Source organism: Rhinoderma darwinii, chromosome 2, assembly GCF_050947455.1.
Source record: "Rhinoderma darwinii isolate aRhiDar2 chromosome 2, aRhiDar2.hap1, whole genome shotgun sequence".
In the NCBI taxonomy this organism is placed as follows: Eukaryota; Metazoa; Chordata; class Amphibia; order Anura; family Rhinodermatidae; genus Rhinoderma; species Rhinoderma darwinii.
The window spans coordinates 437777691-437804151 of record NC_134688.1 but is presented as its reverse complement, the minus strand read 5'-3'; the positions used below and the strand labels follow the sequence as shown (position 1 = coordinate 437804151).

Sequence of the window (26461 nt, the reverse complement as noted above, 5' to 3'; positions counted from 1 at the left end):
CGGCCGGATCTGCGACAGAGGCCCCTAAATTGAGCCTCCAACGCAAATCTGAACAAGGCCTTATCTGTAAAGATCTGGTCATGATAATAATATTAATAACAAGAATATTAAGAATATAATAATGTATAAATGCTGCTACTATTTATAGAAAATTAAAATTAAAACAAATTATTTACAAAATTTACCAAACACCAGGTTCCTCTCCGTATGTATCATTTCATAGCAATGATGTTAAGAGCCATTGGGAAGTAAGATGTGATGTTACCCAATTGTTTATATAACTGTAGATAGAATTTAGCCGTCTTGGCTTTAAAACCTCATGTAATCTCCTTTCTTGTAATCTTTCTCACTGTATCAACATGCCAGGGCGGATAATTGGCGCAGTTTCTTTTGCTCTATGGACGTTTCTCCGTCTGTGACATCCCACCTAGAAATGAACCTTGATTTGTTTAAAGTAATATCTGATTTACAGAGCTGCCATTGTTATATAAACATTCATGGAGTCTTTTTAAGTGTTCAGGCCGCGGCTACTTCATCATTCATGAGCATTGTCATCACGCACATTTGGGCATGTCAGCACAGAGTTTAAATGACACTTAGGGAACTACCCCTGAGCCCTGTCTTCAAGAGGGTCTTAATTTTGCCTTGTAGTGCCACTCAGAAAAAAATAAATAAATGCAGAAGACTCCCTACAAGTAACTGTATTGGGATCTTTTAATATTCGGACTTTACTACAAGGTGCAACTACTATAGCATTGTGTTTACTACCTACAAGGATGTATTGTTAGTGTAGCGTACTAGTGTTTACATGTTTGACATGCAGGTAGTAGTGATTTTATATGACCACACACAAAGGAGCCTGTATTTACACTGGAGAATCCTGGTGCATGACCTAACATAAAGCTTAACCTAACATCATCATAATACATAAACACGGCCGATTACAGAGGTCTAGATTACATCGAATTGAAAAAAGAAAACATAATTTCTTTCAACGTTATATATATCAGCGCTTTTGATTGGTAGAAATATGAACTTTAAATATTATAAGAAATGATTTTAGTATGTGCCTTTTCTATGGTTATATACAAAAGAGATTGATTTGCTTCAATATTTATATAAATTCTAATCTTCTCTGCCATTCTGGTGTATTGGCTGGTATAGTGAATTAAAGGGGTTGTCCAGGATTAGAAAAAAAAAAGTGTTTTGTTTTCTTACAGTAATAGCGCCACTCTTGTCCATAGACTATGTCTGGTATTGCAGTTTAACCTCATTCACTTCAATACCAGACACATCACATGAACAAGAATAGCTCTGACCTTTTTTTCTAATCCTATACAACTCCTTAAAGATTTAGAAGATTTTGGTAAAGAAATTATGAATATCCACATCTCTTAGAAAAAAAAAAGAAAAAGGGAATTCATGATTTCTCTCTTTTTTTTTGTAAATTATTTTTGCATGAAACTTTGGGACATGAAATTAGGTGATTTATACTGACCCATGAGTGCTGCCTACCTTCGTTTTTCTGGGAGACCTTTTATTCCAGAGTAAGACTAGGTGCACACCATGATCGTCCATTACGCGGTCCGGCACAACCATTTTAAATGCTCCCACTGAATCCATATCCATTATTCTAATTTTATTTTTGTACCATTTTATGTAAAAACGTATTCTACTGCACTTATCCATACAGTTTGGTTTGTCATGACGTACACTGGTCAAACTTACGCAAAAAGGACGCTCACTTGGCAAACGTTTATCCATTCAACTGTATGGGCACATCAGCATATTTTCCCGACGCGAACGTGCACTATAGACTAGGTGTGGATTGAGCCTAAAGTCCAATTATTCTTTATTTCATGCACATAAACAATGTGAAACTGTATTGCCAACCATATTGTATGCGCTATGTTGCACCGTATTCCCCCCACGAAGTACTGAAGAATAATATGATCCAATATAACGCGTCCGATGGAGCATCATGCAATTTCTTTTTGTGAACTCCTTCATAGGAATTCATTAACAACTTGTCCAGGATCCCGAAACCTAAGCAGGCTTCACACTTAGGTTTTTGTGCAGTTTGTTTCTGCCCAGGCAACAATCCTCATCATGCCTTTAGGGAGATTGTTGAACGATTATTACCACTCATGAAAAAAATCTTTCTCTCACCCAGTTATAACACCGGAAATAATTGTAGCCAAATGTTTCATGAAGATGTTTCATCAACTTATTTAAAAATAAAAAAAAAAGATCTCATGGCTTCGTTCCAACCCATCAAAAGCAGTCGATTTGCCAGGTCAGAAGTAAAGCCTCGGATTTTTGCTAAACAACTTGTAAGACAATCAATGCTTGAAAGACTGAATTTATATTGTATAGATTTCGACAAATCATCAGGTTTGATTTTTTCCTGTCTCATAAACAAAAGAATTAGAACAAAAAAAGTCTTCATCTATTGTATTGTAGGTTTACATGACATCTCCATATTTAGCAGAGTTTTTATTAATTACATATTGTCCTCCGTCCACATTAAGGGGAGTGGGTTGTCCAAACCCTTTCTCTGACACCTGAAACGAAGAGTGAAAACAGCTGCCGGGATAATGAGCGTAATGCAGAGATTCCGCAGCTCTCAATAGGGATATGGCAACGTTTCTATAATAGAGCTATAGACACATGTACAGATGATTTAGCCCCTCCATTGATATATTGACTCACTCTGTATCTCATGTTTCGGTAACATGGACTTAGTGGTTACCCCTGTAGGCAATTACGATACCAGGAAATGAGATTACATATGCTTTATTAAACTGGGCTAAATTAAAGGGACTGTCCATTTTATCTGCCCTCTAATGAGGTCCCGATTTGGGTTCCTTCTAAATTAGTTTAACCCGAGAGCCCAAACCAGTACAGATCTTGGCTCACAGAGAACCTCTGGCCGGGGAGTTGGTTCCTAGTAGCAGCTACAGCGGTGCGATCTTCAAAGAAGAGGGGGTGCGATCTACAAGAAAGAGGGGTGCCATCTAGAAGGGAGGTGGTTCTGCGATCTAATGGGCACTATATTGGAGGGGTGGCACTATGTGGGCAGTGTCATTGCATGTGGGCACTATGGCACTGCATGTGGGCACTGTGGCACTGCATGTGGGCTGTGTCATTACACGTGGGCACTGTGGCACTGACGTGGGCACTATGGCACTGATGTGGGCACTGCATGTAGGCACTGTGGCACTGCATGTGGGACATGTTGCACTATGTTTCTATATGTGGGCACTGGCACTAAATGTTTGCAGTGTGGCACTATGTGTGGGCACTGTCATTACATGTGGGTGCTGTGTCACTGCATGTGGGCACTGTATGTGGGCACTGTGTCACTGCATGGGGGCACTGTGGCACTATGCCACTATATGTGGGCACTATCTACACTGTGGCACTATGTCACTATATGTGGGCACTATCTACAGGGACATTGCGGCACTATCTACATGTGGGCACTATCTACAGGTCCATTGTGGCACTATGTACGTGGGCACTGTGGTGTTTTCAGGGGATTGGGACAAAAAAAACCACTGACAAATGAAATATTTTTTATTTTTTTTTTATTTTTAACGGCCGTGAAAATTGGATGGCAAATGGATGAAAATTTGGAGACACTGATGCAAAATGGACATGAAAAATGGACAAATGATCCGTTTTTAATGGCCATCTTTTTTCACTGTCATGGGCCTAAATTACTATGATGCCAGGAGTCCCTTTCACATGTACCGTGGTCGGGCTGGCGGCTGACACACGGACGGTTTTTCATGGTCCAAATACGGTCATGTGAATCGGTCCTTAATGTCCTTTATTTAACACCCCACCGTGGGGCCGGTACTGACAGGGTCCTGCTCACACTTCAGGCACTATAATGTAATCTCGCCCCAGAGTGCCCGCTCGGCGCTATGTGCCTGGCCCTGCTGCAATTTACACTGCTCTCACTGCAATGTCGGAGACCGGCTGAGGTGGTGACGGGCAGGGGGGAATGTTCGTGCACGCAGCGCATCATTGATTATAGACTCTGTTAACCTGCTCCCTGCCAGGGAACACAGAATTTATAATCAATTATATAGACATTTTTTCAATTGTATTTCTGTTAAAGTATTTGCAGAGGTTAAAAATTGTGAAGTTACTTACAATTATTATAGCAATATATGTTAAGAAGTTATTTAAAGAAAATGTATTAAATCATCTCTTGGTATTACTGATAAATAAACAGAAAAAAATAAGAAAATCGAGATTCAAATCGAAAATCGCCCAAAATGTTGGAAAAAATCTACATTTTATTTTTGGGCAAAATCAAATTATTTAGGACAATGTGGTACATTTTACCTGTAGTCCTATGTAAAACCACAGATAGTGATGTTAGGTTATCGCGAATCACAAACTCCACTCTGCTACATATAACAAAAACACAGGTCTCTTGAATTGGTACATAGAGGATCCTGATGTCTGCATGGCACATAATCAGTATATTAGATCCGTATTCTCTGTCTCTCCTTTTTCTTTTTCGTGATACTTTGTTATAAGATTGATGGCTACAATCCCCACCTTGTAATCTCAATGGGTTTCTGCAAAGTGAAGCATTCAATTACTACTTGTCTCTTCTCTCCGGTATTATGTTGTTTTGAAGTATTTCAGCCTCCAGATTTTCAAAGCTAAACATTTCACCCTGAAACACAAGACATGAAGTAATGTCACACAATGCAAAGTTTTCTAACCACCTCCCTGTAGTCGAGGCCCGTAAGAAGCATTGTGTTCAGCGCTATTCTCTCTCTTGCTTAGACAATCGCTGAACCGTCTTCGAATATTTTAGCTGTCACTAAACAGTTGCTTGGCGCTGTGTGGGTGGCGCGCTGCTGTGTTAAATGAAGTTGATGTTTGTGAGAGGGTTTATAAATAGTGGAATTGCTTTTACTATTTGAATTGGCTTACGTGCCTTTACTGTGAAGCGGAGGTGAAGCACCTTGGTGCACAATCATTCTTGAACTACACTTCCCAGCATGCTGTGCCAGTCATCCGGTAAATTGTAATGGCACCAAATCTGTAGAGTAACGGATGAGGTATAAAAATTAATTTGTGAAAGGATAATTAACGCTTACTATGAATGGCCAGTATTCTATATGAACAGGTTAGACTGGTTTCACATGGTCATACGGGATCTCGCACACAACCTTAAATTTTATGGAGCTGTATTACGGTGCCCATAGACTTCTGTGGAGCTTTAGGCTGGGTTCACACGACCATGTTACGTCCGTAATGTACGGAACGTATTTCGGCCGGAAGACCCGGACGGAACACAGTGCAGGGAGCCGGGCTCCTAGCATCATAGTGATGCACGACGCTAGGAGTCCCTGCCTCTGCGTGGAACTACTGTCCCGTACTGTAATCATGATTACAGTACGGGACAGTTGTCCTGCAGCGAGGCAGGGACTCCTAGCGTCGTACATCACTATGATGCCAGGAGCCCGGCCCCCTTGCACTGTGTTCGGTCCGGGTCTTCCGGCCGAAATACGTTCCGTACATTACGGACGTAACATGGTCGTGTGAACCCGGCCTTACTGTGTCCCCATATAACTTATACTTACCTTTTTTTTTCCCATGGAAATCATGCCATGTACCATCGGATGTTGTTTTCTCTCCAAGGGAAAATACCTCCATAATATGTGGCCAGAAGAAGATAGAGTGCCTACCGTGCCGTAGTACGGAACCACAGGGACCACGTGTGCCTCTTTACAGACTCTTATACGCCCACATTTTATTAAAACTGAATTAGATCAATAATATTGATGTTAAAATGCGCCTTAGGTCTCATACACACGAATGTGTCCGTTTTGCATAGGTAAGAAATGCAGCGTTTTTCCTGCGTTGCAGTTCCATGTGACATTCGTGTACGGCGCACGTCTGTGTTTTTTACGTGCGTATGTCATCCGTATCTCACGTGTTTTTTACGTCAGCAAAAAAAACTGAAGGAGGTGTTTTTCTTTTTCTCATAATTTCTTTGGCAACATTGCGTGAATCACGGGCAGCACACAGATGTGCGTCCGTGTGCTGTCCGTAATTTTCACGCACCCTTTGACTTCAATGGGTGCGTGATGCGCAAAAAACGCACAACAATAGGACATGCAGTGAGTTTCACGCAGCGGACACACGCTGCGTGAAAAACACTGAATGTCTGAATGGACCCATTAAATTGCATAGGTCCGTGAAAAGTCTGTTGTTTTAACGCGCGTAACACGGACGTGAAATACGCTTGTGTGAATAAGGCCTTATAGTCTATATCTTTAGGATAAACAAGACAAGTGTGCTGTCCAGTCGTATGTCAGTGAATCTTAACCAGTGTGTAATGAAATGTCATGTAACCTTTTATTTATACTTTTGGGGGCATTTTTTAAAGCCTTTATGCCAATGTTCTGGCGTAAATGTTGCACGTTTTGACACATGTTTCTTTTGCGCAAAAATGTGCAACTTTTTTACATTTCACGCCACTCCTGATGCTTTATTAAAAAGTGGGCAGAGCTTAGCCTAAGACTGCGGGGCCAATCAGGGCCTGGCAAATGCACTTCAATTTATATAACATTTTAATAGCAGAACTCGTAGTTGACGTAGATTTCAGATTGTGGCTCATGGACAGCCGGAGATGCACAAATTCATAAAATAAAATGTCCGCTTTTAATAAATTTGACGCATCTTTCTCCAAACTATTTTGCTTTCAGTGCCATGCCAATTTCAAGATCTCTGTTTGCTATCACTGAATGGGCATATTCTTATTTATCTTCAGAGGATCAAAGTCCCACTCACCTACTCAGACAGTTTTTTATATAGAGCTGCCAGAGTGGAGTCCAGGACAAGTGAGAGAGAGAGAGAGAGCGAGAGAGAGAGAGAGAGAATAATGCCGGTGTGTTTAGTTTAGAAACTATTGCCTAGACTGGGTACAAGTGAAACAAATCTTCAGCTGTGAAAGCATGACCATGTATGGGTTTCCAGCCTCTATGGCTGGATTCACATATTGCATATTCGTTGCAGATTTTGGCACAGATTTTGATGCAGATTTTTTTTAACCAAATGCAGAAGTGGATCCAGTAGGAAGGATATTTTTTTTTTATTTTTAGATTTCCCACTCCTTTTGAAACCACTCTTCTGGCTTTGGCTCAAAAATCTGCAATAAACGCGCAATTTTTTAATCCAGCCTTTTAAGTTTCTATTCACAGAAGCACAGCAGAGATCTACTGTAGATTCTGGTTAGATAGCTGACTCTTTTTTTTGATCTTGTGCAAACCCTTTAAGACATTTATTCCAACTATATACAGCTGATTTAGGCTTTTTAGAGTAAATTCTTATGCTGCAGATTCGTTGCAGAAATTTCTGCGACTGTCCAGCACATCTGAATGAAGCTTGTGCATGCTGCAAACAACCCCATTCTGCCGCATGTGAATTTACCCTTCGGTTTTATCATCACTACAAGATTTAGGCTGGGTTCCCACGTAGCGTAAAAGGTGCAGAATTTCCGCAACGGAATTCTGTGCGGAAATTCTGCAGCATTTACAGTAACAGCAAAGTCAATGAGAATTAGAAAATCTCATGCCCAGCAATATGAGCTGGAAAAACGCACTTTCTACGGATTTCTTTGACAAATTTACCAGCGTTTTTCTAGAGATTCTGCTGCAGATTTTCTGTTGCAGAAAATCTGCGGCGTATCCTGTGTGTGGGAACATAGCCTTAGTTATCATAGTTTCTGTGGTGTTGGGCTTGGAGTAGATCATGAGAGGATGGATAGAGTGAAAAAATATTCCTTTTTTTTATTTGAATTATTGAGTTTGTAAATGTTAAAAATAAAAAGTTTGTCCTTTAATAAAAACAGTATTGATAGATATCATTCATACTGATAAGTGAAGATCTTCTCGAAGATGATATTCAGCTTTAATAAATGTAGTCATTGCAATATTTTATTACTTTGTTATTGTGTAAATATATGACTGGATGTTGCAATTTCTGTTTTATTTCCTTTTTATCTATATTAATGTAGAAGCCCAAGGTGCAGATATGATTCTGCTTATAAACCTGTGTATTACTATACTGTAGCAATATAAAGCTGCGTTTAGATTCTTCACATAGTCCGTGTTTTTCTTTATTACAGAGTTTCCGCTGACAATATACGAGTACGGCTACAATAACAGCGCATTAGATATTCTCACCCTTTGGGGTTTTGGTTGTAGAGGTTTGGATTTTCTAATTTATATATTCCACCGTTATGTTTCTGTGGGTAGCCCAGTTTCCTTTCACAGTTGAGCACCCCTAAAATGTCCCGGTTGGTTAATTGACTTCCTGTGACGTTAGTCATAGTGTGTATGTGTTTATCTATTCCTAAGATAGGGGGTCAGGTATTGAGCACCAGTGGGAACAGGAACTGATGTGAATGAATACAGTCGGGCTACATTTATAAAAAGTCTAATTTTACTGACTGTTTTCTGTTGCCAAAAAAATTTACCAGATATGTGCCAAATGCTCAAAATGAATGCATAACCATATAAAACGTGTATATGCAAATTATACACAAACGTCCCAGAATAAATTAATGTTTCTGTAATGACAGGGATAGGGAAACAGACAAGTGAGCCCTAATCTACCCGCCACTCAGTCCCTGCCTACTTGCAACGACCCGCCCTAGGCAACGGGGTACAACTGGGCGACGGTCCCTACACTCAGTAAGTGCACGACAGACAACCAGACAAGGAAACGCAGAACAAAGGGAAACGGGGCAGTTGCCCACGGCAACACCGTGAGCAACAAGAGTAGTAAACGAGCCGAGTCAAACCAGGAGTGTACGAGGTACCAAACGCAGAGCAGAAGAGTAGTCAGTAAGCCAGGGTCAATACGAAGCAGGGACAAGTAGTTCAAGAAGCTGCAGCGGGGCCAGAAAACCAACAGAGAAGATTCACAAGCAAGGAGGAACAGGAAAGGCAGGTATAGACAGAGGGCGGGAGCTAGCTCCGTCTGGCCAGGCTGTGATAGGCTCTCCCACTCCTAAGCCTGCCATCCTGAGTGGTGGAAGATGGAGTCAGTCTCACAGACATAGAAGCAGGTGCAGACTGATTACCTATGGGCGTCGACACAGAAGCTGTGCCTGGCAGATCCTTAACAGTTACTATGTAAAGGTGTCCTAACTTTGGTGTCACCTTGTTTTCGGGTCGAAATCCAGATGTTTATGTATGATAGGTCCGAGCACACGTACCAGCCATGCCAAGTTTCTGTCTAAAGAAATGAACTCTGGAAGCCATACCCCTAAATTGTCCCACATACGGAGGCATACAGGGTTTTTGATTTTTTTTCATGGCTACCAGAAGTATCCACCATAATACTGGGGGAAATCCTATACTGCAGCACCCAGAGTGCCTATAGGTATGTACTGTATTACCCATAATGTATAAGCCCTAAGCCTTTTTTTTATTACGTTTTTTTTTGTGAAACCCTCCAACATTGTAGTGTATAAACAAAAATATCCCTTCCCTGATCCCCTTTGAAAATCATTTTGCCACAACACTGCTATCTTACAAAAAAGAATGCAGCAAAAGCCGCATGTAAGGCTGGGTTCACACACTATTTACGGACGTAATTCGGGCATTTTAGCCCCGAATTACGTCCGAAAATTTGGCTCCAAAGCGCCGGCAAACATCTGCCCATTCATTTGAATGGGTCTTACGGTGTTCTGTGCCAACTGACTTTTTTTTACGCGCCGCTGTCAAATGACGGCGCGTAAAAAAGACGCCCGCGTCAAAGAAGTGCCTGTCACTTCTTCAGACGTAAATGGACCCGGTTTCCATGGACTCCATGGAAAAACAGCTCCAATTATGTCCGTAATGGACGCAGCGAAAGACGCCTGCACATGCCATTACGGCTGAAATTACGGTGCTGTTTTCTCCTGAAAACCGTACCGTGATTTCAGCCGTAACGGACGTGTACGTGTGAACATACCCTAAGACTCACATCTGATGAGTGTAAGGGTATGTTCACACGGCACTTCTTTGACGCGGGCATCTTTTTTAAAAAAAAGTCCGTCAGCACAGAACATCGTAAGACCCATTCAAATGAATGGGCAGATGTTTGCCGGCGCTTTGGAACCGTGTTTTCGGACGTAATTCGGGGCTAAAACGCCCGAATTACGTCCGTAAATAGTGTGTGTGAACCCAGCCTAAGGGTATGTTCACACAACCTATTTTCAGACGTAATTCGGGCGTTTACCACCTCGAATTACGCCTGAAAAGACGGCTCCATTACGCCTGCAAACATCTGCCCATTGCTTTCAATGGGTTTTTACGATGTTCTGTTCAGACGAGGTGTAATACTACACGTCGCTGTCAAAAGACGGCGCGTAAAAAGACGCCCGCGTCAAAGAAGTACATGTCACTTCTTTGGACGTTTTTGGAGCCGTTATTCATTGACTCCATTGAAAAACAGCTCCACTTACGTCCGTAATGGATGCCGCGAAAAACTTGCAAAAACTTCTGAAATTCAGGAGCGGTTTTCGCCTGAAAACAGCTCCGTAATTTCAGACGTAATTTGCATTTGTGTGTGAACATACCCTTATAAAGACATGCAAATCTTTCATAAAACAGATTTTACCAACCAATATCCTATGTTAAAGGGTATTCCAGTTTCAGCAAAAATATTTATGCAAAAAAATATATACAAAAATGTTTTGTATAGTGAAAGTTATACAATTTTCTAAAATACTTTCTGGATCAATTCCTCTCGATTTTCAAGATCTCTGCTTGTTGTCATTCAATAGGAATCATTATTGCTCACTTTCAGGAGATACAATTCTGTCCATGGTCATGTGATGTAGACACAGGCTCTAGGATCATTAGAAAACACAGCTTTGATACACATGCTGTAACTGTTACGATCCCAGCACCTGTACGTCCATCACATGACCATGGACAGAATTGTATCCACTGGAAGTAAACAATGAATGTTCCTACTGAATAAAAACAAGCAAAGATCTTAAAAACCGTGAGGAATTTATACAGAAAGTATATTGGAAAATGGTATAAAACCTTTCATTATACAAAGAATAACAATAATTTGCTGAAACCAGAATATCCCTTTAAGCATAGACAATAATTCAATATATATGGAGATCTTCATCCATGATCTGCTGTTGAAGGAGTTATCGAAGTTGGCTTTTTCTTGTTTTATGGTATTGTCTCTGCAGAGATAAGCAGCACCAAAGGAGTATGTCAGCCACTCGTCATCCTCCTGCCTCCATGGCAATGTGTAGTATTTATCAAGGTTTTAACTAATTTCTTTATCTGAAAAATTTCCATTTTTACTGTTGACTAAAACGCTTTGCGTGTGTTCGTGACTATCTCAAGACTATATGTAGACTTTTTCTGTGCTGCCCTATGTCTCTCCTGGAATTTTTTCTTCTGCCACGTTATACAAGTATGATGGATCTGTTTGTCCTTTTCTTTAGTGTCAATGAAAAAATCCATAGAAGCAACATTCAATGTCAGAACATATCATCAAAGAGGACTCACCATAGTGATTCACACATTTGTACAAGATTGATTTCATGCTCCCTCGAAATGCACTGAGTCATGTATTTTCGTGAGATGCCCTTGCCCAGATTCTGAAGATGACTGACAGCATAATTAAGTTTCCTTAATTTTCGCATCTATCTCCATGCTCCTTCTTCTCCAAAGATATTTATAAATTCTACGTAATCGACCCAACATCGCTAAATGTCATAAAACACACGAGACTCCATAAACCCTATGCTGAAGTCCTTCATTTTGATCTTTTATGTCTGCATTGAAGACACGTCCCCCAAATAATTAGATCTTGGGGAATGTTGTGAAAAACACCATCAAACTTCCTCCCTTGGTTTGCATTTTCTTGCATACTAAATACGCTTCATATTATATTTTCACCCTCTCCCAAGCTGTGCTTTCAGTAAGGTGTTAATTTATGGCTATCAAACGCATGTGGCAGCTTAATCTCATCACTAGCAAAGCTGTCGGCTCTTTGAGTATTTGTAATTACAATTTCAAACACTTAATTCATAGGATCAAATCAATGTCATACCAGAACACCAGTGGTACAAGAAAGAAGAGTCATGACCTTTCTAGATATCTCCATACATTTTACTACCACTGAGCTATAAAGTTACTGGTTAGAGATGAAACCGTTAAACGTGAAGAAAGATTGGTTACTATGTGTCGCCAAATATGAGGGTCTGAATCACATCATTGAACAGATTGACTTATTTATGTAGCGTAGTCATTGGAAGTGTGTAGATTTTATTAATATTACCATAAACATAATGTTTATATTGCACCTATTAATTTTTAAGAGCTTTTCAATTAAACTTGGGAAGTCTCTACTTAAAAGCACCTGGCATGTAATAATGCCGGCTTCTTCCAGCGCTATTAAATTGAACATTACCGAGGAGATCTTGCAAATGGGCTCTATATTACTTGAAGTCATTTGAGACATGAAACATTGGAATATGATAACGCATTCACGAAGGTCTCATGCCCAGGGCAAGACTGTATGTACAGAGCCTGTATGTTGCCACATGGACAGCATCACGGCCAGGGCAGAGCCATATGCACAGAGTCTGTATGGAGGCACATGGAAAGCCTCATGGCCAGGGCAGAGCTGTTTGCACAGAGTCTGTTCGGAGACACATGGAAAGCCTCATGGCCAGGGTAGAGCCGTATTCACAGAGCCTGTATGCAGCCACATGGACAGCCTCATGGCCAGGGCAGAGCCGTATTCACAGAGTCTGTATGGAGCCACATGGACAGCGTCATGGCCATGGCAGAGCCATATGCACAGAGCCTATATGGGTGCACATGGAAAGCCTCATTGCTAGGACAGAGCCATATGCACAGAGCCCGTATGGAGCCACATTGACCTCCTCATGGCCAGGGCAGAGCCGTATTCACAGAGTCTGTATGGAGCCACATGGACAGCGTCATGGCCAGGGCAGAGCCATATGCACAGAGCCTATGGACGCACATGAAAAGCCTCATTGCTAGGACAGAGCCATATGCACAGAGCCCGTATGGAGCCACATGGACAGCCACATGGACAGCCTCATGGCCAGGGCTGAGCCGTATGCACAGAGCCTGTATGGAGCCTCATGGAAAGCGTCACGGCCAGGTCACAGCCATATACACAGAGACTGTACGGAGGCACATGGAAAGCCTCATGGCCGGGGCAGAGCCATATACACAGTGTCTGTACAGAGGCACATGGAGTCCCTTTGGCTCTATACTATGGAACCGTAGGCACTCTGTGTTCTGCTGTATTGTGCCTCCATGTGGCTTTATATTATAGAGTTTTTCTCACCTCCCCATATTTTGTAATATGGATCGACTGTATGCACCAATAAAGGCAAATCTGGTTTCACATGGCTACATATTATAACAGTTTGTCTACTGCTGTAGCTAGACATAGGCATGTGGCAAATCTATTATGTGTTTTAGACACTTTTTTTATGCCTACCTCCACAGTTCTAAAAGATGTCTAGAAAAAGGAGCGTGGCTAAGAGCAGGTTTCAAATACACTGAATTTATTAAAGACTTGACATTTTTTATGTGCAAAACATTGGTGTATGCATATGTCAGCCAAACGTTAGTGTAAGGAAAAGAAATGTATCCAGCATGCCTCGCGAGTTACACAAAAAATCTTTTATGCCATGTGCACCATGATAAATTTGGTGCAATTTTTCTATGTCCATGATTGCTACATGTTCCAGTTTTAGACCATGTTGTATTCTTATTGATTTTTGTTCATCCACATAAAGAAGCTACTTACAGTATTTGTAGTTGACTGGTCCACTATAAGGCCACCTTTATGCACACAATTTTTTGAGCGTTTTTAAGCGCTTGTAAAAATGCCAAGACTTTTTGTTGGTGTTTTTTATCTTGTTAATTTTGTCCTCTCTCTGTCCGTTTTTGAAATTCAATAGTGAAGTCTCAAAACGACAAAAAACACTATACCCAGAGCATGATGCGTTTTGAAAAAATGCCACTCATCCCCAAAAAGCCGCAAATCAAAATGCTTCGTATATAGTGTTTTCTATAAGTAACATCTGGCTGCAGCGTTTTTCACCTAAAAAAATAAATAAAATAAGCGCAGTGAACGACGCCTTAGAAAAATGCAGCAAAACACTTTGGGGCAGATTTATTAGAACAGTCTTAAACTTAGACATCTAAAAACTAGACCAGGCAGGCAGAAGATGCACCAAATTTATCACCGTGGCACACGCTGTATGAAAAATTTTACTCATTTTGCTAGACATGTTAGATACTTTTCACTTCCTTACGCCACTTCTTGGTTGGCTTAACGTAATATTTTTGGCTGGATGCTTCCCAAAAACTGACACTCTTACTATTTGTAAATCGCGGTTCATAGATTGAGGGAAATCTCGCCTTGTATAATATACACAGTGGTGCCAAAGGGAACATTTAAAAAATCCATAAATAATATTCTCCGTTCCAAGCATTATATAACGAAAATTAATATGACTCCTAATGAATCCAGAATTGAGTTTATTCCAGCACTATAATGACTGAGCAATGGTTCTTAGTCTATAAATTGCAAATATCAATAAGTCTAGGCCTCCTGTCTTTGGAATTGGGTGAACCTACATCAGTTTCTTAATAGAACTTCAGAACAATATAACTATTCCTTCTCATTTTTCTGAATCTGAGGGAACAATGAGGAAAAACACTTTATTGTGCAGAGAAATCACACATACTTATAACCGCCTTTGTACTAGTGTAAAGACGTGTCCTATAGACGTGTGGTGGTGAATTAAACATACACATTTATATAAGACAGAAATGTGAGACTGATCTGGAGAAAAGTTTTTCACACTTTTTGTATATATCGTGTGGATTTTGGCAGGTGCCTCCAGCTATGAAAATTCAATCATTATGTCATTTTTTTTACACATTTCTTGTGTTTTACTGTAATTATCAACGTGCAGTTTTTGGCAAGGTTTTAATTAATTCTGCTCTTTCAACAGAACTGTATAATTTTCTGTTTTCTGAATTCTTTAAATATATCCTTTGGGATTAATTTATTATGGTTATTTTTTATTAATAAGAAATTATAAAGCACCAACATCTCTCACGGCAGGACAAACATTCATAACTGCATACAGCATAATTACAGTAGTTACAGAAATGAAATAATTTAAGGGGGTTGTTCAGATTTGACATAGACGACTTAGAGAACTAACCATTGAACAGGTTATATGGTAGTATATAAAGAAATGTCTCTAAAATGGCATTTTTGTGGCCAGGATTAGATTGGCCCACCAGAATACCAGAGGAACCCCCAGTGGGTTCAGGCTCTGACACAATATTAGGCCCCCCACTACATCAGGGCCCTAAAGGTCCCGTAGAACGCAAGCCCATTTGGAGCAGTTACTTGCCACTAGTGTCTATTTCTTCTGGATTGATTCCCCAATAACGTATTTGATTTTACTGATGATGATATGTCGTCCTCATTTCCTCTGATGGGCCAGCGAAGCCTGAGTTCCTGTTTGTTGCCACGTCTACAGGCAGAAGTAGCATTTATTTGCTTACATTCATCTACATAGTAGTGTTTGTGACTGTGTTTCCTACATAGTCTATATACACTGCTATGTGTATATTGTTTAGTACATTAACTTTACAATACCCTGTTCTTTATTGTCCACAGGATCCAAGCTCTTACGGAGGACTGTAGAACCAGCCCTTCCATTTATTACATGGTCAGCCATTCATTTCAATGGAAATGTATGGCAAGCTGGAGGGCTTTGTTGGGTTCCTGTAGTCGAGTTGGCTTCAACTTCCAAAGGTGTTGTTTTCATTGCACAACTCCTTATAGAGGGACCGTGTCACACCACTGTTAAAAGGATATTCCCATCTCAGACACTTATGGAATATCCACAAGATATGTCATAGATGCCTGATAGTTTTAGGTCCCACTTCGAGACTGTAACCGATCTGTAGAGAGGGGGTTCCATGACCACCGTTTTCCAATTAAAAAGTGGCTGTGAATATTCCATAAATGTGTAAGAAGGAAATGACCCTTTAAATATAAAAATAAATTGTAGTTAAAATAAAACACATTGAAGGAGCTGTATTAATAATATCTTTAAGATGGACAGTATAGTATACAAGTAGGGCAGACAGGAAGAAACTTCGCCAAATTTATCACAGTTGTATGAGAAATTTGGCACATTTTGCTAGACACTTTTCTTTTCCTCTTTACTGATGTACCTTACATCAACATTTTGTGCCAGAAAAAAAGTGCATGTCATTTAATAAATCGGGCGCTTTTTTTGACTCTTTTTAGACACTTTTCAAAACTGTCTAGGAAGGTGCAAAAAGTGTCTAAAACTGATAATAAATTTGATGTATGGCACTTTTTGTGCTAGAATTCTGGCTCATTTTGCTTAGAAAATCCCCCCCAATGTTTGTCTTCTTTGTATCTCGTAATTCGTTCAAAAATTAGAAATATTTTCCATTCTCTTTTTGTCAGTCTCTTTTTTTATTTTTTTAAATCCCACTTCTTTCCTCATCTCCAACACACAAATGTTCTGAAAAGAAGCTCGTAAGTTCCAGCATATATTTACCACTCGCTCCAGCTTTTATTTTTTAATGCATGCATTAGCAAAAATGAATCCCTTTTGAGGATGTACTTTAAAGAAATCCACCAACTTATCCCTGTATATTCCTCTCCATTACATTTATTAGCTACGAATATTAAACAGCTGGCAAGATATCACTGTATACAAATAAGAGGTTTGGGATTTGGAAAGCTGCCATCTTGAACAAAGCCAGCTGCTGGTGTTTCCATCTCTATTCAGCTCCGCATAATTTGTAACTTTCCAATACTTTCCACAACTGTGAATAGAAGACAATAGTCGAAATCTAGTGGAAACTTGTACTTAGTGACAACATGGCTTTTTTGCAGCAGTATTTTTATATGGAATAAGAAAGGTCCTTTTGTTAGGGTTGTGTTACCAATCATTTGTGGGTCAGATATTAAAGCTTATTTAGTCTTAAAGGGGTTGTCTGGTTGAGAAAACGTATTTTAAAATACCCCATAAGGTGATCCACGGCAAAAGACGCATTTTGACCGCAACGTTTAAATCCAGTCTTAAGGAATTCTGAGTTCATTGAGGAAGGTCCCTTGTTCCCGACCCTCATCTCTCATCTGTAGCTGCAAATGACCATTTTAATTTACAAAAAGCAGACAAACCATTTAAAAAGAAATAAAGAAAAAAAAGGTTCTAATTTTATTGCATTAACTATAAACACTCACTAACACTTAAGTAATAGGTCCTGCCATACTCCAAACTTTGAAATGTAGTGTTAAAATTCTACAGTGCCATGGTGTGATTGGCGCCAGTGACTGTTCCTCTATGTGTTTATTAACATGCAAAAAAAGGGCATTACAATTAAAAAGGTGCAAACCAACCCTCAAGCATATTGTTCGGGTTGATGAGATGGTTCATGTAAGAGAAATCAACATTACAGATTAGTTAATACAGAGTTAACATCTTAGACACACTTAATAGGATATCAGAAAAAGAGCCTAAATAGTAATTCCCTAATATAGTGTTATTATCGGAATCACTGGATTTGTAATATTTTGAGCACTATGATTAATAATTCTAATAGGTGTAACTGCAGTCCTATGAGAAACCACGGATAACACATCATAATGTTACGGCACTTTGTACACCGTCAGCAGGGCAGGGGCGATCCCTAATAATCTGTGGTTGCTCTGCAAATGGGTTTAGCTAACCACAAGCATTATCTAGTGGTCAAATAGATGTTTATTTCTGGGCTCCTGGCCGTAGCTTATTTTACAGGGAAACAAAGTATCACGCATGTTCAATTCCAACATGCCCGATCCTACTTTCCCCTGATTGTCGAGCTGCCCCCATACACATTCAATAGTCACTCAATCCCGCCGAAATTACCTGGCTCAACTGACTTTAATTTGATATGTTTGGCCAGATGTTTGTAGCCTGTAGTCCATAACATTCTAATATTTGGTCTTTTTATAAACCTGCTATAGGTTACAAGCAAAATCCAGTTGATACAAGTACAACACTAAAATTGGGAAATACATTTTATTTATTCTGTTGTCTATAACACTTGCCTAGACTTGTGTTAAATAGCATCAAATCTTACATCACGTTGTTTCTTAGCATACATGTCACATCAACATTAGTCCCCGAGCTCATGGGGACCTGGTGCGGCAGTCTCCGAAGCCATATTGTATTTTTTTCTTTTTGACAAGGTCAAACCAAATGATTAATCATAGTAACTGAAAAGAATGGTTAGTCTCAATGGGACTTTGTATCCTAATGTAATAGAGAAAGCATTCCTGCACAGGAAGATACAGCTGAGAAAGTTTCGCCTTTTAGTTTCGCCTCTTAAGAAAGCTCAATATTCTATGTATTTATGTTAATTACAAATGCAGTAGTTACTCTTTCTGATATTTAGTGATGCCTCATTACATTTTCTGATGGGTGTAGTATTGGGTTGTGCCTCACCTAGGGGCCATTGATAAAAAAAAATTCTGTTAAATACAATAAATCTGTTCAGTGTCCGCACCGTCATGCAGCTATTCTCCAACAACAAAATTAATATCAGAATACAACATCATTCATAACCAATGATCAATAAAATTGCAAAAACTTTCCTATTATTTGTTTTGGATTTGGTAGGATCTCACTTGTTTTATCAAATATTTTTTTTTGTAATGATTTTCACTCATGATCATTGTTTCCAGTCATGTAGCTTCACAAATTTAACTTTTTAACCCTAGTACAGATGTGTTCAACCTTACCTTTGCTTAAATCTGGTTAAGGGCTCCAATTTCTCATGAAATCATTGAAATATAATATTGCGACATGCTAGCAATACACTTGACCGGCTGCAATTCACATCACAACCACTGGGTGGCCACACATGGCTACATATAACATAGACATCTCGTGACAGAATATCGCAAAATCATGTGTTTTTTTTTTAAAGACTCATTTCGTACTACACATCTCAAGATATCTAGAGATAAGAGGAAAGGTAAGGAAGGAAACATCTGTAGGATAAAGCTCCAGTAGAAATGCTTAGTAAAGCAAAGCATAATTACATATTACATAAAATTGCTTTAATTTGGTATACTCTAGTCCAGAAGAATAGCACATGTACAGTTACCAGGAAAACAATCAATCAAGCTCCAGGCAGATTTTGCCCCAGGTCAGACTTAAGCATCATGCACGTCTCAGAGCCCTATGCACAGAGTCTATACACCTCCATACTATTGAGCTGTAGGCACTGTGTGTGCTGCCATATGATGCTGCCTTACAGCACCGTGTTTGAGATATATTCTGTAGCAATGCTTCTAGGGGAGAATACCACAATAATATGGCATCTGGTGGATCATGCCACAATTTATTTTCTATCAGATTCCATATGTATGAAATAGTTGGTACAGTTGGTAACATTTGGATATTATTTAAATGATTGTTCTATCACAAAATAACATTTAAGTACTTTTCGGTCGGCATTTATGTTTACTGATTTTTTTTCTTATTTTCTCTTTCAGTGGGAAGAAATTAGTGGAGTCGATGAACACTACACTCCAATAAGAACTTATCAGGTTTGCAATGTTATGGACCACAATCAAAACAACTGGCTTAGGACAAATTGGATTCCCCGCAACGCTGCTCAAAAGTTTTATGTTGAGCTAAAGTTCACATTACGAGACTGCAACAGCATCCCTCTTGTACTGGGAACATGTAAAGAAACATTTAACCTTTATTACCTGGAGTCAGATGAGGATCATGGGATCAAGTTTAGGGAGCATCAGTTTACAAAGATTGACACAATTGCAGCTGACGAAAGCTTCACTCAGATGGACCTTGGAGATCGAATTCTGAAACTGAACACTGAGGTTCGGGAAGTGGGGCCTATCAGTAAGAAAGGACTTTATCTGGCATTTCAGGATGTTGGCGCTTGTGTTGCCTTAGTATCCGTGCGGGTATATTTCAAAAAGTGTCCTTTCACTGTGAAGAATTTAGCCATGTTTCCAGACACTGTACCTATGGACTCCCATTCTCTGGTGGAGGTGAGAGGTTCTTGTGTCAACCATTCCAAAGAAGAAGATCCACCCAAAATGTACTGCAGCACTGAAGGAGAATGGCTTGTACCAATCGGGAAGTGTCTTTGCAACCCTGGCTATGAAGAGAGAGGTTTTACTTGTCAAGGTAATAATGAGTAACTTCATACATTGAGTAAAATCCTCTATATACATTGACTGGAAGGAGATGGAATACTTTCCATTGACTATCAATATTTTTTAACGTTTTGTAGAATGATGCGCAAGTCAAGCCTGTGTAGGCAGGTTATTGAATTTGTGATTGTGGTGGAATGCCCCGGGTGGTCTTGTCTTATAACTTTTCTTATGCTTTGCTAGCTTTCTTGCTTTGCTCTTCATAAAATGAGCTAAAACAATGTGATGAGCTGCATTTGGTCTTGCCATGTGGTACTAAAATGTACCTACTTATGTGGGTTAATATACTTTTTGCATGGGCTTTATTTTTTATTTAAGTTAAGCTTTGGGTCTACTGCTTGGTGGTAGTTCAATACTAGGTTTTTATAGATGAAATAGACTTTAAGTATTAGACAAAGTCCTAAGTCCTAGTCTGGAATGTTAGAATAAAACCCATCTGTATCTTGTGCCAGACAATCAAATGATATACCTTTACTAGAAATGGTGGGGGAAAGCCAAACTTGTGTTATGAAATTCTTCACCATTGATCATGGGAGTAAGGACACCAGAGAAAGACCTCGACAAGTAGGATTTCTGCTGTAAGACTTCAAGGGTTTTCACCTAGACAAATACTAATTGAGAAGTAGAGTTTTTAACATGAAAACAATCTCTTTATGTCATGGCACCCATCTAATCATTCAAAATCGTATTCCCTCTTGATGTTACTAACTAGATTTTTCTTATTTCTTTCACTAAAGCTGTCGATTTTAGGATGTTAGCCAACCATAGTTCAACCATAGAGTTCTGTTTTTGTTTTTTTTTTGGGGGGGGGGGGGTTTGTTCTCTATTCAGCTTCTCATTACAAGTCATTTTTTTTAAAAATGTTTAATTTTTTCTTTTGGTTGGAATTAATGTAAAAAAATGTGCAGCCCATAGCAACCCTTTAGATTCCAACTGTTGCCCTTTAGATTCCAACTGTTACTATTTCAGGATAAGTAATGATGCAAGTATCTTAGTGACTGGTGGAACTATTTTTTCCCTCTGCATTAATTTTTGCCTACCAGCCATCAGCTCAGTTTTACACGAGTTTTTCAAGTTTACAAACCTGTATAAAAAAAATTGTTTCTTAAGTTGTTTAGGCGGCATTCCCGGGAGGAGCAGGATGGGCCTGAAAAATATTCTGCAATTGGGGATTCAAATGTTTGGAGGGTTGTTTTATGACCCTTATTATCTTGTTCTCCCTTCTAGTAGATGATGGATTTTCTTCTCAGTCTGATTAGACGTTTGTAGTATTGTAATGCATTTTTTATGTGTTTTTTTAAGTTTCTGCCTAAGACATTTTTACCCAGTCTCTTTGCAAATGTTTTCACATCATTAATATCACTTGTGTACACTTATTTAGGGCTACAAAATCCTACAAGAATATCCCATTACTTCATAGAGACATATCATTCTGAAGAACACTAATATTCTGTTAATACATTCTGTACTTCGTATGATACCAATGGGAATACAAACTTTTCTATTGAGCACTGTTTACCACTTCATTGAATGACACTAGAAAAGTATTGTAAATATTAGGCTGTATGATTCTGGTGGCCATGAATATGTTTACTAACGTTTATACATCTGTATTGCATTGTTCATTTTATACATAGAAGATACATACTGTAATATTATATATACATACACACACATATATATATATATATATATATATATATATATATATATATATATATATATATATATATATATATATATATATATAATCTGTATGTATAGTGCTATTAACTCCCGTAGCACTTTACAGAGGAAAATATTGGGGTAACAATTACAAAAAAAAAACATTAAAAAAAAGACAATGATTACAAGTATAAACTATATTTACAAGATTTATTAGGTAGCAGCCCTGTGCATATGAGCTTACAATAGTTAGAAATGCAACCATTGATTTCTGCCTGACTAGAACATGAGAGTTTCTGGGTTCTATGGATTTTCCCTTATAGTTTTCTAGTAAGAGTGTCCACATCAGCCAGGCTAAACAACACTACTGTACAACATAAATATAGATACAATGAACCTCAACATTGTATAAAACATTTCTCTAAAATAGCGCAAATCTCTGCCTAATATGTATTAAACTGTTCACCAAATGTTTTATGTTGAACTATTAGTTATAACTTTTAAGAAGTTGTCACATTCTTCAAAATTGTCCGACACTTAAAACCGCAAAGAGTTCTGTATGAGTGGTCTCATGTGTGATATATACTGCCTATAATGTGAGCAGTTTTTTTGCACATGATCCCAGGATGCTTATGCCTTCCATAGTCTTTATATTGGATTATGATGCAATGGAAGTTGTAAAGAAGTAATAAATGTATCAATGCTATACACAGTAAAAACAGAAATACAATTGTGTGATATCTAATTATTACTCTGATGCTTTTTATTCTTCTAACGCTGTGAATTCTCATTTTGCCAGTATCTGCACCTTTGGAAGCTTCCCAGTTCATCATCTGATGAGGTGTTTAGATAGTGATGATGTAATAACACTAACTTATGTTGGGTAAATAGGAAGACATTAATAACAGCCATGCTTTACTGACAGTGGAAACCGTGTAGGTTACCTCATCAACGGGAAGGTCTCCATTAACCCAGATGCAGCTTCCTGTCTATGGTGGGGTCAACCAGTTCAGCAAACTGAATCTACCTTAGGTTTTTAGTGCATGTTTTTGTAGAAATTAGATAGGGTTAGTTTCCAGTCGAGATCCCAATCACAGATGTAAAATATATTCTATTTACAGCTGTGAATTAGAATAATCCTACTAAAACAGAGCTTTGTGCTGGAAAAAATATATGGTTAGCTAATAAGCTTAAAAAATAATAAAAATGTATGTGCGATCATATGTCATTCTGGAAAATCTGCACATAAGTCACGTGTTACTTTTCTATATTGTGTGAAATTAGTTTGAGTATATTTTATGTAGTCGTTTGATAAGGGGCACCTGTTACTAGGGAAGATTCCTTTAAAACATCTCCATCATGAAAAAGAGCAAAAAGGACTTTTACAAGATGCCCATAAAGTGGGTGCTTGGGGCGTTTGGAGGGCTTTATACTATGTTTGGCATGCAGCTAAAAAGGACATTTGAGAGGAGCTTTGTGACCTGTTGTTAGACAGCAGATCTTATCTAACCAGCATAACAAGATGTGTTCTCGACAATATTTCTTAGCGGAGAACAGACGACAAACAAGGCTCTTCTTACAGTGCTTCCTTTTCAGCTGCTTGACAGGTACATTATACAGTGCCCCCAAACTCTGGTTCTGGTAGGTGTATAGTGGGAATTGTTAGTAGTCACTAAATTAACCCTTTATCAGGATTTTATTGGAGGGCCAAAAGAGCCATCTCAGGAGTCTTGGTTAGTCAAAAGCAATACAAAGGGATATAAGTGCTTTCCTCTTATATAAACTCTTTAGTATCTGTAACAGTTCTCTAGCTTTTTTAGATTTTTTTTTGTATTTCTTTGATGTCTGTAATTGAGATAGAAGAGATCAATCTAGCCGCATATTAAGGGTATGTTCACACGATTAACAAAATCCGTCTGAAAATACGGAGCGGTTTTCAAGGGAAAACAGCTCCTGATTTTCAGACGTTTTTTGAGCAACTCACGTTTTTCGCTGTGTTTTTATCAGCGTTTTTTTACGGCCGTTTTTGAAGCTGTTTTCATTGGAGTCTATGAGAAAACGGCTCCAAAAACGTCCCAAGAAGTGTCCTGCACTTCTTTTGACGAGCCGTCATTTTACGCGCCGTATTTTGACAGCAACACGTAACATGACAGCTCGTCTGCACAGAACATCGTAAGACCAATTGCAAGCAATGGGCAGATGTTTGCTGACGTATGGGAGCCAACTTTTGAGGCATAATTAGAGGCGTAAAACGCCTCCATTACGCCAGAAAAGAGGTCGTGTGCACATACCCTAAAGCTTAAATACAGATGAAGCCCTTCCTGCTGGTGCTCATACCCAAAAAAGCCCAAACTTCAAATTGTATAAATACCTGCATTGTAGTACTGGAATGAAGGTATGGCGGGATAAATGTTGGTGGAGACCCCTCTTCTTTATTAGGTTGGGACACCTCTTTTTTTTGGAAGAAAGAACACAGAGTTCTTTACACTCAATCCTAGTCTAGAAGAAAAGTTGTATGAATGCTTTCTAAACGAGGTATGGTGGATGACCTCCCAGTGGTAGGGGAATCATTTGCCCTCCCTATTTTTCAGTCCTGAATAAAGCTGAGAGGGTAGGACAGACACCAAACTGGCTTTTCCCCAATGCCCCCATGAAATTGGGAATCAACACATGCTCCTCCTATCATCGTCAGCCACATTTCGTTGGCATGACCTTCCTCCGCTTCCATATATTTATTATGGAATTCAACAAAATCTATGCATGAAAAGAATGGTAAATTTCACCTGGGTAAATAAAGTGGTTGAAGTGTCTGCATTGAGTTATAGCAAGACTGTAATACGAGGTCCTGACAAACACACAATTCCCCCCCCCCCTGGTTAATATAGGGGTTAAAGAGTTTCATCTTTCATCCAGGCTTTGTTCTGTTATCACTTTATGGGATGATTCACAAGAAATGTAGCCAGTCCTCGATTACTTGTAACATTGAACTATACATAAAATGACTTCATTTCTCGGGAACAATTGTGTTCTTTATTCTTAGTTTATTTGCTCTTCCAGAGATGTTAAGGAACCGTGTAAAAAAATAACAATATAGTTGTGCGTTTTGCATTCATCTGGTCCACTACAAGAGCTCAGCGGGATATTATGTCTGATCAAGGAAGTTGAGTTGACATTGGACGTCTGGTTATGCATAGAAAAACATTGGGGTTGAATGCATGCTGGAACTTGTCTTGCATTTAATTTGAGGTGCTCTCAATTTTCTCTCCATGCCATTTGGTTTGCACATTGCAGAAAAACAAATTAGTTCATTTGATTACATTCCTTTTTTTTTTTTTGGTTTTGTAAAATTGATACTGGTCACAATGCTTAGCAGCTTTGTCACTGCCTGGACTTGTTTGTAAGAGAGAAATTTCTCAACTTTGTTAATAAGAAATCTTTGCTTTAATCTCCATTCTGAAGAGATTGTGGACTCAAAACCTAAAACACGTAAATTAAAAATATTAAAAGAAATAATAATAAAAAAATATATGTATGTGTGTGTGTATGTGTGTGTGTGTGTGTCTATATATATATATATATATATATATATATATATGCACTGCCCATGTATAGGGCTATGTGTATGAAGTTATCCCATGGGCTTTGGTTCAGATTCAGCATGAAGGCCCAGCATCACCTCTGGGTGATATAATAGATGAATATAAATATAACTCTATTCCCAAATGGCCGCCTTAAATTAACAAAATAAATATCAGGACCGTGACATTAATTTTTGACACGTCTATTGGTAAGTGTCCTATACAAACATCTAATGGTATGCATATTAAAAACTCTGGAGGGATCCTGCTGACATTTCCTTAACCTCTTACATTTTAATGTTTTTACATCTTTCTAAGTCCCCCTCCCCCAAAGGGCTTCTACTTTGAGAAAGTGGTTCTCGCTTTGACACAGCAATGGTATTGTTAACAGCGGTTTTCTGTCCGCCATACAGTTCTGTCATTTTCCCCTTCTCCTTTACACTCGCCTGAGTGTTTATAGTTATTGGAAAGTCTCTAGTTAGTTTCGCTGGCAACGTTTTTCAGGCTAATAAGGGCTTGTATTTCAATGGTGACAGCTGGTACGAGACTTTCATGGGGAGCGATTGTACAGGGAAGTGTAAGTTTTGATAACATTTGAGGAAAATACTCTCAAATCAAGAGCCATCTTGAAAGATGGTTTGAGTACAAACAATTCACATATGCGCTCCTATTTCTTGTCCTGAAGGATGTTATCATAACAAGATGATGGCAGACAGCTAAATAATTAGGAAATAGATATCAAATCTATTGAGCGACACCGAGTTTGCTGGAACTTTTCCTCTTGTTTTACATTGTGGCTCGGTAATCAATCTTCCTGGGCTCTCCTTTCGCTGCTCCTTTACTATCTATTTTTTACTTCTAGTACAATTTATCAC

General features: G+C 38.9%; 1 protein-coding gene across 1 annotated transcript in view; it reads left to right on the top strand.

The window, feature by feature from the left end:
• The window catches only part of EPHA3 (EPH receptor A3), a 349426-nt gene that overhangs the window by 89704 nt on the left and 233261 nt on the right, over positions 1–26461 (top strand). Inside the window, exon 3 of the mRNA XM_075854459.1 lies at positions 19657–20317. Within this exon, the coding sequence (XP_075710574.1) occupies positions 19657–20317 (661 nt within the window). The remainder of the gene's footprint in view (positions 1–19656; positions 20318–26461) is intronic.